This window comes from Lipotes vexillifer, unplaced genomic scaffold (assembly GCF_000442215.2).
Source record: "Lipotes vexillifer unplaced genomic scaffold, Lipotes_vexillifer_v1.1 scaffold889, whole genome shotgun sequence".
NCBI lineage: Eukaryota > Metazoa > Chordata > Mammalia > Artiodactyla > Lipotidae > Lipotes > Lipotes vexillifer.
In genome coordinates this window covers 1,104,222-1,119,371 of record NW_006788335.1, presented here as the reverse complement: position 1 = coordinate 1,119,371, position 15,150 = coordinate 1,104,222, and the positions used below count along the sequence as shown (strand labels likewise).

Here is a 15,150-nt window from a genome sequence, read left to right as displayed (position 1 = left end):
TCCCCATCAATGAAATAGCACCCTTGCCTTCCTTACATGATGTGTCTGGGGTCCTCTTTTCTTTCTTCTGCAAAGGTCTGTTTTCTTCATTTGTTTCTGCCATGTGTTCTTGCTCTTGTACCAGATGCTGAAGGAAGAGGTCACTGGTGTCACGTAAAATGGAGCCCCACTGACAGCAGAAGCTGTCCAGCTCAAGTTGGGCATTAGGATGCCTCCTTTTTCACGTGGGGCATGGGCAGCTCTCTGTTAAGGGCCCACCTGAGGGGGTGTTTCTCTTCCTGGAGAGAGTCCTGTGAGCAGCAGGAAGTGACAGAATGATACCCACACAAACGCCACTTGGTCCTTTCTCGGCCATGGCACCCGCCATCTTGAGCTCCTTTAGATTTGACAACACTTTGGCTTTGAGCCTTTCTCTCCTTTGGCTTCGAAGTCCACCGTGGGAGTTGAGCGAGGCGTGTCTAGCACCGAGCTTATTCTGACAGCAGTGGGCTTAGTCAAGAGGTCTCCTGCCTCTCCCGTGAAGGATGTGGTTTTTAAACATGGGTATTTCTGTTGTGATTTAAGCTGTGCAGAGTGAACGGAAGCCCTTTGATGTGCAGCGGGAGAAACCAAGCAATTGTGCTGCTTCAACAGAGAAAATCTATATCCGGAAGGACCTGAGAAGTCCTCTGATAGCCACACCAACATTTGTGGCAGATAAAGATGGAGCAAGGTCAGTCCCTGTGTTGACAAAGGGTGACACTGTAATCAGCCTTTGGAGCTGATTAGGGGAAGCACAGATATTCCTTGGAAAGGGGGCTTATGTGGCTCCCCACCTGAGGGCCACAGCCTTGAGTCTTGTCTTGCCTTATCCCACCCTTTTTGGAGCCACTCTAGTCACACCTCTGTCCAGGCCTGAGGATGGTTGATTTAGGATGGGGTCAGAATTTCTCCTCTCCCAGGTGCTGGGATTATGTGCTGTAGTTCAGGCATCATTCTTACAGGAAAACAGTTGTTCCATCATTCAGGAATGGGGCTTTTTTGCAATAGAGATAAAAGGCCTAAGACCCAGGTGTGGTCTAGATGGTGCCACAAGTCAATTTATATGTTTTTTTTTTAATGTAATCTATCAAACTTAAAGGAAGAGAAAGAGGGAAACAAGAAATCCAAAATGTATCATGGCAAGCGCTAGAGTTGGGAATGCCCTGGTGATACTCTGAGATCAGGTTAGCATTACTGGCACAGCAGTGGACGTGGAAGCCCGGGGGGATGTGCAGTCTGTGTCATCCTGTCTCAGGCTACAGACCTGGCTCTGCACATCTCATTGTAGAGAGAAGGGGGTTGGTGAGTCACTCGGTGGCTGAGTCTAGTTAGCTTTTCTATTGCTCAGCCTTGCAGATGTGGACAGGACAGGTAAACGCAGCCTGATCACACTGTGCATTAAATGTTGGAAGCTACTCTGGGTTTCTTTATGTCTTAAATAGACAAACAGGTCTTCTTGATCCAGGGATGCTTGTGAACATCCAGCAGCCTTTGATACGTGAGGATGGTACGGTTCTCCTGGCTACAGATTCCAAGGTGATGTTCTTTCCTCATGCCTTCTCCGCTTTTATGTGTCAGTGCAGGCCGCTTCTCTGAATGTGTGCACCCACCTTCTTCTTGGCCTTCAGACTACGTCGAGGCCATGGCTTCCTGCATCTCCATTTACTTCTGATACAGCCATGCTGTGATTTGTTTCAGGGATGCCAATGGCTTTTTGGCAACTCAGTCAGAGCTGGCTGGTCATGGTCACTTAACATGTCAGGGTCTAGAGTTCAATTTGGTGAAAATTCTGTGGTTCACTTCTAAGATTTTCCCCCCTAGTGACGCACATTGGCAAACTACGGGCAGGCTGAGGAAGAGCTCCTTATCCTAAGATGGCCTTTTGCAGGAGTCCCTGGTTCCTTTTTATTAGATGACCTGCAGGAAGAAGTCCAGCCGGGATTCTGGCAGCTCCAACCCAGACAGAGCAGGTCAGCTACAGGGAATCCAACTTGCGGACAGAGATGTTTGTCACCCCAAGAAAGAGACAGCTGGCTGTCTCCCGTGGAGATACCTGAGGAGAGGGGCTTTTATCCAGGCAAGGGAGCCCATTGCTTCTCTCACCTTATTGTCCCTGATACAACTTGAGCAACAATGAAGCGGCGGCAGCCCCACTGAGCCCCAAAGTCTCTGCTCTGGAAGGAGCGACTTAGAACAGCGCTGGCATTGCTGCCGCCCTCAGAGCCAGAGCTGGGCCTGCAGGCTCCCCTCTCATCTGCTCTCATGCACATGTGGTGCGTTAAGGAACGTCCTCTTCTGGGAAAGGAAAGGCAAAAATGAGAGCCGATGGACAGCTGCCCTCCACCCATTGGTCCCTAGCTGGGCTTTGAGCCTGTTGTCCTCGGGCGGTGGTGACGAATCATGCCTGGCTCGTTGCCTTAACCCGGCAGATGTGCAGGACAGTGACTGACCACCTGGTGGGGTGGACACACCATAAGCCCGAAAGTAAGGCTGAGCACCCTGAACTCCTGATGGCAGGGGGTTGCGCAGCCCCTGTCCCATGTGCCACCTGCACGGAGGCTGGTACTGAGCCGGCCACCCCATGCCCTCCCGTCCCCACCCCAGCGCCCACCAGGCAGGGGTGTTGGGAAACCTGAGTAAGTTAATTTGGTAAAGCATGCAGTGCCCACTGCATAAATGCTGGCTGCTAGGAGTTGTTGTGGTCGCTGCACCGAGGAGAAGGAGCACCAAGCTGTGCGGTGGTGAGTGAGCTGTAGTGAAGGCAGCAGCTGCGGGTCATAGCCAGGCCCTGCCCGCTGCTCCTCCAGGACGTGGAAGTGACAGGACCCACCCCAGAAGCTTGTCATGAATAATAGAATATATGCAGAGCCCCTTAAAGGTAGCTCTTTTCAGAAGCTGATTTTTAAACTTTTTACTACGAAACAATTATACATTCAAAATCATTTACTTTGAATAAATACAAAGATACCACAGTGCTGCATGCTCCCTTCACCCAGTCTCTCCCGGAGGCCGTGTCTTGCAGAGCCATAGCACAGGATCAGGACCAGGGCAGGATATGGGGACAGGGGTGGGTATCGTTCTTTTTCCTTTTTTCACCGTTCAACTTTTTCCCTTCAACATACCTATCATGACGACCTACATCTTTCACCAGCTGCATGATATTCTGCTGTGTGGTGGTTCTGTGATTTATTAACCCCATCTCTGTTTATGATCTTTTCTACTGATTCTAGTTTTTCATTTTTATAATAAAGATACAGCAGACATGTTTGTATACGTATCTTGGTTTATTTGTTTGAGTATATCTTTGGCTTTCTTTTTTTTTTAGTTGAGATGTAATTCCCATACCAAAAAATTTACCCTTTTAGTGTACAATTCAGTGCTTTTCAGTATATTCACAAGATTGTTACAACCATCCCCACTATCTAGTTCCACTATCTAATTCCAGAGCATTTTCATCACCCCAAAAAGAAACCCTGAACCCATTAAGCAGTCACCGTCCCTTCTTCCCACTCCCGACCCCTGCCAGCCACTCACTTTCTGACTATGGTTTTGTCAATTCTGGACATTTCATATAAGGGGAAATCATACAATATGTAGCCTTTTGTGACTGGCTTCTTTCTCTTATCATAATGTTTTCAAGGTTCATCCATGTTGTGGCCTGTATCAGTACTTCATTCATTTTTATTGCCAAATAATATGCCATTGAATAGCTATATCATGTGTTATTTATCCATTTGTCAGCTGATGAGCATTTGAGTTGTTTCTACTTTTTCCCTATTAGGAATAATGCTGCTGTGAACATTGTGTACAAGGTTTTCTGTGCACATATGTTTTAATTTCTCTTACATATGTACCTAGGAATGGAATTGCTGTTGTCATATAACAGCTCTACGTTTAAACTTTTGAAGAATGTTTTCCAGAGCACCTGCACCATTTTACTTTCCTTCCAGCAGTGTATGAGAGTTCCAGTTTTTCCACATCCTCGTCAACACTTGTAGTTATCTGTCTTTTTGACTGTGACCACCCTAGTGGGTATAAAGTGATATCTCATTGTGGTTTTTATTTGCATTTTTAACTAGCTTATTTGTCTTTTTCCTATTAAGCTGTAAGAGTTCTTTAGATATTCTGGCTACTAAACCATTATCAGATGTATAATTTGCAAAAATATCCTCCCATTCTCTGGGTTGTGTTTTGTGTGTGGGGAGAGAGAGATTGTCTTTTTACTTTCTTGATAATGTCTTTTGAAGCACAAAAGTTTAAATTTTGGTGACATCCAGCTTATCTGTTTTTGTTCTGTCATTTTATCGCATGTGTAGGTTTGTGTAACTACAATCACAATCAAGATACAGAACTGTTTCATCACCAAAAAGCTCTTCCTCTCACTGCCCCGTCATAGCCGTACCCCCATAGAAGCTGTTTTTAAAGCAACATTAAACCTTCATTGCCCTGAGAGTCTTGTATGTGTGTTCATCTTTAATATTATTATTTTCTGATTAACAGGCTGAAACAAGCCAGGGAGCCCTGGGCACACTGGCAAATGTAGTAACTTCCCTTGCCAACCTAAGTGAATCCCTTAACAATGGTGACACTTCAGAAATGCAGCCAGAGGACCAGTCTGCAAGTGAGATTACTCGGTACGAACCCATGAGGGTGGAGGCCCCTCCTGACATACACACAGGTGTGGCGTTGTGAGGGTGGGTGGCAGCATTTTGACACCCACCCTGTATTTAATCAAGGATTGCAAAATTGTCCCAGTGCCCCTGCATGTCTGTCTTCTTTCAAATTTTACCTATGGGAATGTGGATGCATTTTATTACACGATATAAAACAGTCTAAAAACTCTTTTCATTCCAGATAATAAACTAAATTGAGTCAGTGGAAGCAGGGGAAGAGATGTTACTTGTATTGGTCACTGCTTATGGTGCCTAAACATCAGTAGTGCATCCCCTTTCCCACTTCTGTTTATCTTATGTATCTTTTTTCCAAGTACTGAGTTTAGAGCTTAAATCGATTCATCAGGGTAGACAGAAATGAGCTGTTAGGTGGCACCAGCTGGTCCAGACACCTGTTCCCGCTGCCAAGGGTGTGTTCTCTTTGCAGCTGGGCCGCTAGGTTTGCTGCTTTCCTATTGGGCCGGCCACTCCTGCCCCTCTTGCCAGGCCAGGCAGGTGCCTGGCCGGGGCCACTCAGGTGCACCAGTCCTCATGTTCACTTGTGGTCTGGTAGAAAATTAAAATCTGGATCCAATGGAAAGAGGATGGGATTTGAGCTAGGTCGAATTCTGGTTCTACCACTTATTAGTTGGGTGGTCTTGGAAAAGTTAGCTTTCACATCTGTAAGATGGAGAGAATTCTACCTTGGAGAGTAGTTGTGAAAAACAAATTACATGTGAAAATAAATATCTAGCTTAGCACCCAAGGCGCCATGGAGACAGCATGTGGAAGCCGCCGCCCCTCTTCTCAGCATGTCAGAGTTAATTATCTTTTCCCCAGTGTGTTGTTCCTTAAATTACATCTCAGCTAGATCTCTTCTCCTCATAGAAGCTGTGGACTCACACTTGCTTGCTACGTTTTTGCTCCCAGGGCATTCGACACCTTAGCTAAAGCACTTAACACCACAGACAGCTCCTCACCTCCAAGCCTGGCGGATGGGATAGACGGCAGTGGAGGAGGGAGCATCCACGTCATCAGCAGAGACCAGTCCACACCCATTATTGAGGTTGAAGGCCCCCTCCTTTCAGACACTCACGTCACATTTAAGGTGAGTGTGTGTAGCTGGGAGAGGAGCTCTGTGCCCAGGCTGGTCTCAGTTAAAAAAATCAAACCTTGAAGTGAGCTCAGTTTTCATACAGTTGTGTTTGATCAGGATCTTGTGTTCCAGAACAGTGTTCCCATTATGAAGCATTTTCACTGTCTTTTGCTCACTTGGCTGTTTGGCTCTGCTGGTAACCCTGAAACAGGCGTGGCCACCTGTCACGGCCAAGACAGGCTGATGCGGGCTGCTGTGCCGTCCGCCTTCCCATGATGACCTGGCTTCAGCATAGGCTCAGGCAGGCCCTTTGTTTGTTCCAGCAGGCGTTCCCAGCCATTGGGCCTGACCTCTTGCCCTCTAGAGCCACAGAAAGTAGATCTCAGATATACTTGAAGACTGGTCAGGTCCCCACGGTCTTCCCTGCACTCACCTCCCCAGCCTCACTTCTCCAGGACACTGCCAGGCTCCCTGAGCCCCTGGTCTCTAGGTCTGCAGATTGAGTCTTCAGTTCCCCTCATATTCTCCACTAGAGAGATCTGGCCAATCACTTAGGAAGACTGAGTCCCTGCCATAGTTGTCCAAGGGTGCCAAGAACACAGGTCACCAGTGGGATTCCAGCTTCAGAGGCATTCAAGCCTCTTCTAGACATTTGGGCTCCCGGAACCCGGCCCGACATCCTGGTGGTGGTGTGTCCTCCTCCTGCCATCTGGGCTCCTGCTCAGCTCTCATTCACTGCTCCCTGAGGCCACCTGCCAAATCCCTGCTAGCCTGTGGAGCTGACCCATCCCCGACTTTGAGTTAGACTTGAACCTATGGCTCAAAATGGAATTGCCTTAGAACAAGTACCAGTGTAGTTGAAGCAGAGTTGAGATGTATGTCTTTGTGTGGATAAGCTGGGAGGTCCCCGTCCTCCCACATTCTAGGGGCCATCAGACCCTAGTTCACTGGGCAGGACCCCACAGGGAGTCAGTGCCGGCCCCCCTGCAGAGGATGTATGCTTTACAAGGATGCTCTGCACGGGGGCTTCAGTGTCAGAGACTGGTGTTGACGAGCTGCCCCCGTCACTTGGTCACCCCCGTGCTGTGTGCTCTCTCTCGCAGCTCACGATGCCCAGCCCGATGCCCGAGTACCTCAACGTGCACTACATCTGCGAGTCCGCGTCCCGCCTGCTCTTCCTCTCCATGCACTGGGCCAGGTCCATCCCGGCCTTTCAGGCACTTGGGTAAGTGGCTTTTTTCTCCGTGTGTATCCTTGGGCAGGGCCTTTCCTGCTCTAGGAGTGGCCTGGAAGATCTCTGAGGGTCCTTCCAGTTTGTTCCTTTGGCCCGATTTGCTTGTTAAATACAGTTGGTGGACTGGTAGCAAGGGGACAACCTTGGTGGCGAAGGCTGCAGTGTTCCTCAGACCTTTATTGTGCCTTCTCCATGTGCCTTGGACTTGGTGCTAGGAGCAGGGGATGGACTGGAATGGAAGGCAGGAGTCGTCCTGTGATCTTGAGACAAATACAGGGTACTGCGTCTGGGGGCTTCTGAGATGAAGACAGATTATTTCGAGGTGCATCAGCCGTGCTGTCCTGAGTGTAGATTCCCCCCTCCTCCCTGCTGCAGCCCCAGCTCCTCCCTGGCAGGCTGGGTGTGTCTCTACCTTTCGGAGCCCACCCTCGGCTCTCAGTCCTTTGATCGCTGCAGCCTCTTGTGACAGAACCACACCAGGGCTGTTAAGGGAATAGTTTCTCCTCAGAGGGACTTCAGTTAAGGCAGTCACAGACAGTGGTGTTTGTGAAGAACAATCCTGGGCATTCCATAGGCCTTCAGCAAATACATGGTGACACAACTTGTTTGGGACACGCGGGGGCTTGGAGGAGTGCCACCGGCCCCCGCACCCACCACGCCTCTGTGTCCCCAGGCAGGACTGCAACACCAGCCTGGTGCGGGCCTGCTGGAACGAGCTCTTCACCCTCGGCCTGGCCCAGTGCGCCCAGGTCATGAGCCTCTCCACCATCCTGGCCGCCATTGTCAACCACCTGCAGAACAGCATCCAGGAAGGTAGGGCAGGGGCTGCGGGCGAGGACGGCTCGGTCTCAGCTGGCCCACCGCATAGCCAGCCTGTGTCCCACAGCGTCCCTTACCCGTCAGAATGTTTAAATTTCTACCCGACTGCCTTCTTCTCATATAATGAAGAGGAAAGGAAAAAAATAATTGGGAAAAGGTGCTAATTTCCAACATACAGACGTTGAGTGATGTTTGCAGAATAGTCACAGCTTCTGTTTTCAGCTTCATTGACAGGTTGCCCTTTCCTGTATCTCACAAATCCTCAGAACCCTGTAAAGTAGAAACTGTTATGTCAGGGTTACATATGGGAAGACCAGGTCCCAGTAAGGTCCCTGGCTTGCCCGGGATAAAGCAGCAAGTGGAAGAGCTGGGGACTGGGGTACAGACCTGGGTCATGTGACCCCCTGGTCCAGGGCGTGAATGAACAAGTGCGTCTCTTATTATGAGATCTGTGCAACCACCTGACATCGGGTGGTCAGGTCCCAGCCGTATCGGGACTGGGGAGTAGCCGGGGTGGTCTCCACAAGCTGCACATCCGCAGCACACTGAAGACACTGTCAAGGGAGCCCACGCTGCCCAGTGTCTAGACTATCCCTGCAGATCACACTTGCATCTGAGGTGGAGTTGAATTGCTTTTTCAATCAGGCATCCCAGTGTTTGAGACCTAGGAGTGTGAGTCACCTAGTCACACCTTCGTTTTTCTAGTTATTCCTTTGGAATAGTTATATAATGGTGATTTTTAAAACCCTGTAAACATTTTATTGAATTTTAGGTTTGTTCGCAAACGAGCTTTAGTTTTTGTTTTGTTTTGTTTTGTTTTTGCGGTACGCGGGCCTGTCACTGTTGTGGCCTCTCCCGTTGCGGAGCACAGGCTCCAGACGCGCAGGCTCAGCGGCCATGGCTCACGGGCCCAGCCGCTCCACGGCATGTGGGATCTTCCCGGACCGGGGCACAAACCCACATCCCCTGCATCGGCAGGCAGAATCTCAACCACTGCGCCACCAGGGAAGCCCCTAGTTTTATTTTTAACTGAATATAATAATACTGCCTTCAGCAAGATACTGTCATGAAGACTAAATCAGACAACGGATAAAATTATTTTGACAACTAAAAAATGCCAGCGTGTTCAGATTGGCAAATATTTATTCAGTGCCTGCAGAGACTTGGAAAGAATTGACCTTGATAAGAACTGGCATGTGGGCCTTCAGCACCTGCAGGCCAAAGGTGCTGCCCAGGGTGGGGCCAGGGAGAATCACTGGTCTTGGAGGTCGTTACTGAGGCAAAATATTAAGAGAGTGGAATCTGGGTGCCTGTTGTCACTTCACCTATAACTGGAAAATGAGGCTCTTGAGATAACTGGTTTTTCATTTAAAAGTGAAATTATTCTCTCATTTTTTTCAATCTGTGGCCCCCTCAAAGAAGCTCATGTTATTGCTCTCATTAGCCTTTCTCAGAGGATCTGTGATGTTGATTTCTAGATAAACTTTCTGGCGAACGGATAAAGCAAGTCATGGAGCACATCTGGAAGCTTCAGGAGTTCTGTAACAGTATGGCGAAGCTGGATATAGACGGCTATGAGTATGCATACCTTAAAGCTATAGTTCTCTTTAGCCCCGGTAAGATATGCAGTGGTCACGGTCACTCAACGACGGTTTTCCACCTGTGTCTACTGATATTTCTGAACATGAGCATGTTTGTCAGGTTGTCAGCAGTGTAGAGAGAGCCCTGCCACACTGTGTGTGACTGAATGTTCCCGTAATGTGTGCTTTGCTAGCTAACATAAATACATACGTTCTTTTAAAGTCCTGTCTTTATATTCCCAAAGAAATATGCTGTAGTGCTGGGTAACTTCATATACTAAATAGATATCATCTGTATCCTAACTAAGCCATTGGCTAAATAAGACTACAGCAAACAAAATTGAGTACACATTTGGCCCTCTGTATCCACGGGTTCCGTATCAGTGGATTCAACCAACCGTGAATCAAAAATAATCAGGGAAAAATATATTCCAGGAGTTCCAAAAAGTAAAATTTATTTTGCCATGTACCAGCAACTAGGTACAACTATTTACATAGCATTTACAATGTATTAGGTATTAGAAGTAATCTAGAGGTGATTTAAAAGTATACGGAAAGATATGTGTAGGTTATATGCAAATACTATACCATTTAATGTAAAGGACATGAGCATCAGTGGATTTGGTATCCATGGGGGGGGGGGGTTCCTGGAACCAACCCCCTGTAGATACCGAGGGGTGACTATACTACCACCCAGTGTCCTTTTTTTGTTTTGATTTGTTCTGTTTTGCTCTTTGCTAATTTTTAGGTATGTTAGCACTTATAATCCAGTACAGATTGAAACTGCACAAGTTTACCCACAGTCTCTGTAGGGCAGTAGCAGCAGCAGCTGCAGGGCATATGCCAAAAGGTGTGGTCACAGCAGATGAAGAAGAGGCATTGTTTCCGTGGGGGGGGGGGGTTCCTGGAACCAACCGCCTGTAGATACCGAGGGATGACTATACTACCACCCAGTGTCCTTTTTTTGTTTTGATTTGTTCTGTTTTGCTCTTTGCTAATTTTTAGGTATGTTAGCACTTATAATCCAGTACAGATTGAAACTGCACAAGTTTACCCACAGTCTCTGTAGGGCAGTAGCAGCAGCAGCTGCAGGGCATATGCCAAAAGGTGTGGTCACAGCAGATGAAGAAGAGGCAGCGGGACTGTTGGTGGAAAGTAAGAGTCGACCGGACTGGCCTCACTCACTCCCCGTCAGCTATTCTCTCTGAGCCTCCTGAGAGGCCACTTGGTGACTGTTGTCCTCGACAGCAGGGGTGGACCCAGCTTAACCTCTCTGTCCCACTGACCTGGCCCCCTACTCATGAATAACAAAATAGCTAATAAAAGTGGGAGACACTATGTGATTAAATATCTAGAGAGCAGATGATAATTTCTAATTTCATGTGGTATATGTTGTATGGAGTAAGGAAGGAAGCCACAGGTCTAGAACCAGCCCCAGTGGGGCTGCTGAGGCTGGTGTGAGCATCCAGGGGCCGCACCTCTCCTGGGAACCTTCAGGTCGTGGCAGAGCACAGAGGAAGAGCCAGTGTTCTAGCAAGAGTATCCAAACTAGACCAGCCTTCAGAGCTCAATCTATTGCACTTGAGAAATTAGTCAGAAATTTTACTAAAAATAAGTACTGAGAAGTCTGCAAATGAGGCTTTCCAAATACAGAAGACAATTTGGGGTACTTTTATTTTTTCAGATCATCCAGGTTTGACCAGCACAAGCCAGATTGAAAAATTCCAAGAAAAGGCACAGATGGAGCTGCAGGACTATGTTCAGAAAACCTACTCGGAAGACACCTACCGGTGAGGCACACGGGCACGATGGGGGCGAGGCTGGATCTGTAGCTGCAGATATGTTACATTGGCCTTCCCATTGCTGGCAGCCTGGTAGAGCCTCCATTTGATCACACTTTAATTCTTGCATTTTATGGCTGAAAATGGAGTGGGGAGGGTCAGGAGTCCTAGGCCATCCCAGTGTTGCTGGGTGACTGGGTGAGACTTTGGGTTGTTGCTCTTTAATTTGAGGGGTTGGGAGCCGTGATCTCCTTTGGGGCTGATGTTGTGTGTGAGATGAGTTCTTACGGAGACTCCGCTTGTCCAGAACAGTCGGCAGCTCTGCCCTTCTGCCCCACATTCACTGAGGAGACGGTGCTAGACAAAAGAGTTTCCTTGACATTAGCCAAATCTGACCCCTAGAAAGAGTGACTGGGTTGGACAAAGTAGTAATTTAATCCTCACATAAACTGATTTTTTCAAGTTCCTTTATTTGGGTGAAAATTTATAATGTTTGGGCAGCAGGAAAAAAATGTTATCTGTATGCCTTTCTCATGCAGCTTTGACCAGGAAAGTTGTTCTGAAATAGGGCAGAATGTGCTGGCAGGCTTTCCCTCCAGCCGAGGAGTGGAAGAGCTCTTTCCTCGTGACTTCTTCTAACCCACTGGAGGCTATGTGAACTTCTGGGGCCTGTCAAGCATAGTGTTTCCCTCCCCACCTTCCCCCATCACGTCCTCTGCACAGACAGACGTCAGTCAATAGGTGCCCTGTGGGCCTGAGCGCCCCAGCCCCAGGGGGACAGTTTCTCTGGTGTGACTGGGGGCCTGTGGCGGGCCCGGCTGGCAGAGAGCCTGCCTCTGCTTTAGGCACGCCACCATGGCCAGACACAGCTTTTGCCAAAGCAGGATCCATTTTCTACGGGAGTCACTGAAGACCTCACAATGAATCTAGAATGGCTTCAGCCTCATTGCATACAAAGCGGTAACACACCCACACCAGAGCTCATACAGCCAGGCGTGTGGGTGTGCTGTCCCCTGAGGAGGCTCTGGGCCCAATCCACACAGAGCCTGTGGCCAGAAGAGGCTGAAAAGGCTCCTCTGGGGCTGCTGGCAGAGCCCCAGCACACAAGAATTGCCTTGACGATGGCAGCTCTCTGGCCTTTGAAAGTACACGTTTCTGGAAAAAATCCTGAGTCACTACTCCTGGTCCAGTCAGGGACCCTGGGGGAGAAGAGGGCAAGCCAGGTAGGTGATTTGGGGCCAGAAATGAGAGCAGGGGGGCTCTCTCATAGCACTCAGAAACACTCAGTTCCCAAAGAAAAGGCCCTAGAATGGTTGCGTCCTGTTTATACAGTCATTGCTTTAGTCTGTCCCATCCTTAGGCCTTTTCTCATGCTATTTGTTCCTCCTGAAATCCTCTCCCATCCTTTGCATCTCTGCTGATAGGAACCTTAGCCAGCGTCTAAGGCCCAGCTAGATATCCTCCCTGACTGGCTTTTGCTGACTTCCCGAGACCCTTCAGCCTATCGGCCCCTTGGCACCTTTGGGTGCCCTGCCAGACACCATGGCTGGGCAAATGGATGATGGTGCTGGAATACTGCTTTCATAATACAAATATATTTTCCCCTTTTAAAAATAACGTTCACTGTAGAAAAAAATTAGAACATTCTGGAAAGCAAAAAGAAAACTTTTAGCTCTTTGTAAATACCACTTCCCTGTTAACGTTTTATGTATTTACTTCCAGTAATTTCTTAGTATGTGCAATTGGAATCAGAAAATAGAAAATAAGGTTTTGTGACCTTTTTTTCACTTAATATTCAGTGAGCACGTATACATTCTTCTAAAGCATTTTCCATGGCTAAGGAGATGCCATAATTTCATCATTTCCCTACTTATGAAAATGTCAGTCGTTTCAAGACTGGGCTGGCCCTGCAGTTTGCGTCCTGGTGCCCACCGCTCTGGGTGGTGGCTGTGGAAATGGCCCATCCACGAGATGCTTCAGATAGTGTCCAGTGACCTGCCAGGATAGGGTCACGGTGTGCCCTCCCGGGGTTCCTTCCAAATAAAAATCTTATTGCTTTATTTTTAACTACAATGCTAAAAGAACACTGGAAATTAGAGCAATATAGAAAAAGTTTTAATTGATATAATCACTTCAAATCCCAATACCCAGAGGTCAACCATTAGCATTTTGGTGACCATCCTTCCAAGTACTTCATTTACACACATACATACAAAGGAATATACGCAAGTGAGGTCACGCTGTACTTGCTGTTTCACATCCTCTTTTTTTTTTTTTTTTTTTGGCTGCCTTGGGTCTTCGTTGCTACGCGCCGGCTTTCTCTAGTCGCGGTGAGCGGAGGCTACCCTTCGTGGCGGTGCGCAGGCTTCTCGTTGCGGTGACTTCTCTTGTCGCGGAGCACAGACTCTAGGCGCGTGGGCTTCAGTAGTTGTGGCACGTGGGCTCAGAAGTTGTGGTGCACGGGCTTAGTTGCTCTGCAGCATGTGGGATCTTCCTGGACCAGGGCTTGAACCCATGTCCCTTGCATTGGCAGGCGAATTCTTAACCGCTGAGCCACCAGGGAAGCCCTCACGTCCTTAAGTTTTTATTCAGCTGTATGTCATGGAATTCTTATCAATGGATATAGACCTTTATTATTCTCTTTAATGAATATGTAGGGATTCATTATATGGAGACACCATACTTTATTTTTGTTTTTTTTGTTTTTTTTTTTTTTTCCTTGCGTTATGCGGGCCTCTCACTGTTGTGGCCTCTCCCATTTGCGGAGCACAGGCTCCGGACGCACAGGCTCAGCGGCCATGGCTCACGGGCCCAGCCGCTCCGCGGCATGTGGGATCCTCCCGAAACGGGGCACGAACCCGCGTCTCCTGCATCGGCAGGCGGACTCTCAAGCACTGCGCCACCAGGGAAGCCCCACCATACTTTATTATAACCTCCCCTCCACTGACAGGTTTTCAGATTTTTCGTTTTGGTGGGGCTGAGGAGAGTTGTTATAAACAATGAAGGGAACATATCTGTACATAATCTTTGCACTCATGATAAACTCCTACAAGAGGAACTGTTGAAATCAGAAAAGGGTGGGACAGTGAATGTGTCTGTTTGGTTCAGTTCCGAGCAGTGCAGACAGGGCCCCTGGGAGCCTATCCAGGGTGAAGTCTGAAGTGCAGTGATCCCCCCTTTCTCTAATGACCCTTCCTCTTACAGGTTGGCCCGGATTCTTGTCCGCCTGCCAGCACTCAGGCTGATGAGTTCCAACATAACAGAAGAACTTTTTTTTACTGGTCTCATCGGCAATGTTTCAATAGACAGCATAATCCCCTACATCCTCAAGATGGAGACAGCAGAGTATAACGGCCAGATCACCGGAGCCAGCCTATAGCGCACACCTCACACCTGCCGAGGAGCACAGGATCCACCCAGGACCGCTCAAATACAAAGAAAATAAGTAGTGGTATTTTGGTATGTGCAAATATTTCCAGTACCTTAGCTATTTCCTACCTGGTTTCTTCTTATGTTAATCCCAGACAGTAGCAACTAAAAGACTAGTAGGATCCTTTCCTGCCATAAGAAATGTTTTAATGCCTTTTGATGAAGCAGCAGATTTTGGAACAATCTTTTAACTCAGTTTTTATTTAGAAATTCTCAAAGGGCAAAAAACAAAAGCAAAGTTTTATAATGTCAGAGACTAGTTAAAGAAAACTAAAAGAACCTAAGAGAACAACAGTATGTGTGTATATATTAAAAACGTCCTTGGAATTAATAGCTACTAATTACCAGGGTAATGATATTAGCACTTTCTAAGCACTTCTTATCAATGTGTAATGTTAGCGACATCTTGCCTGTGTGCAGGGCAAATGGAAAACTGTGTATGTCTTTTGCCGAAATACTAACGATTTCTGTGAAAATGCAATAGGGTTACAGGAGACAATCATTTATGCTTAAGGAAGGAAGGCGTCATTCCTAACTG

The 15,150-nt window shown here is 47.8% G+C and overlaps 1 protein-coding gene across 3 annotated transcripts in view; it reads left to right on the top strand.

Moving 5' to 3' along the window:
* The window catches only part of NR2C2 (nuclear receptor subfamily 2 group C member 2), an 80,007-nt gene extending 65,114 nt beyond the window's left edge, over positions 1–14,893 (top strand). The window contains exons 6-14 of one of the 3 annotated variants that reach the window (XM_007461572.1): positions 565–712; positions 1,464–1,557; positions 4,522–4,655; positions 5,604–5,781; positions 6,873–6,994; positions 7,677–7,816; positions 9,301–9,438; positions 11,087–11,192; positions 14,388–14,893. In XM_007461572.1, coding sequence (XP_007461634.1) covers positions 565–712; positions 1,464–1,557; positions 4,522–4,655; positions 5,604–5,781; positions 6,873–6,994; positions 7,677–7,816; positions 9,301–9,438; positions 11,087–11,192; positions 14,388–14,562 — 1,235 coding nt within the window. In that variant the 3' untranslated portion in view covers positions 14,563–14,893. The remainder of the gene's footprint in view (positions 1–564; positions 713–1,463; positions 1,558–4,521; positions 4,656–5,603; positions 5,782–6,872; positions 6,995–7,676; positions 7,817–9,300; positions 9,439–11,086; positions 11,193–14,387) is intronic. The other 2 variants (XM_007461574.1, XM_007461573.1) reach the window with 2 other exon arrangements.
* Positions 14,894–15,150: the final 257 nt, after the last annotated feature.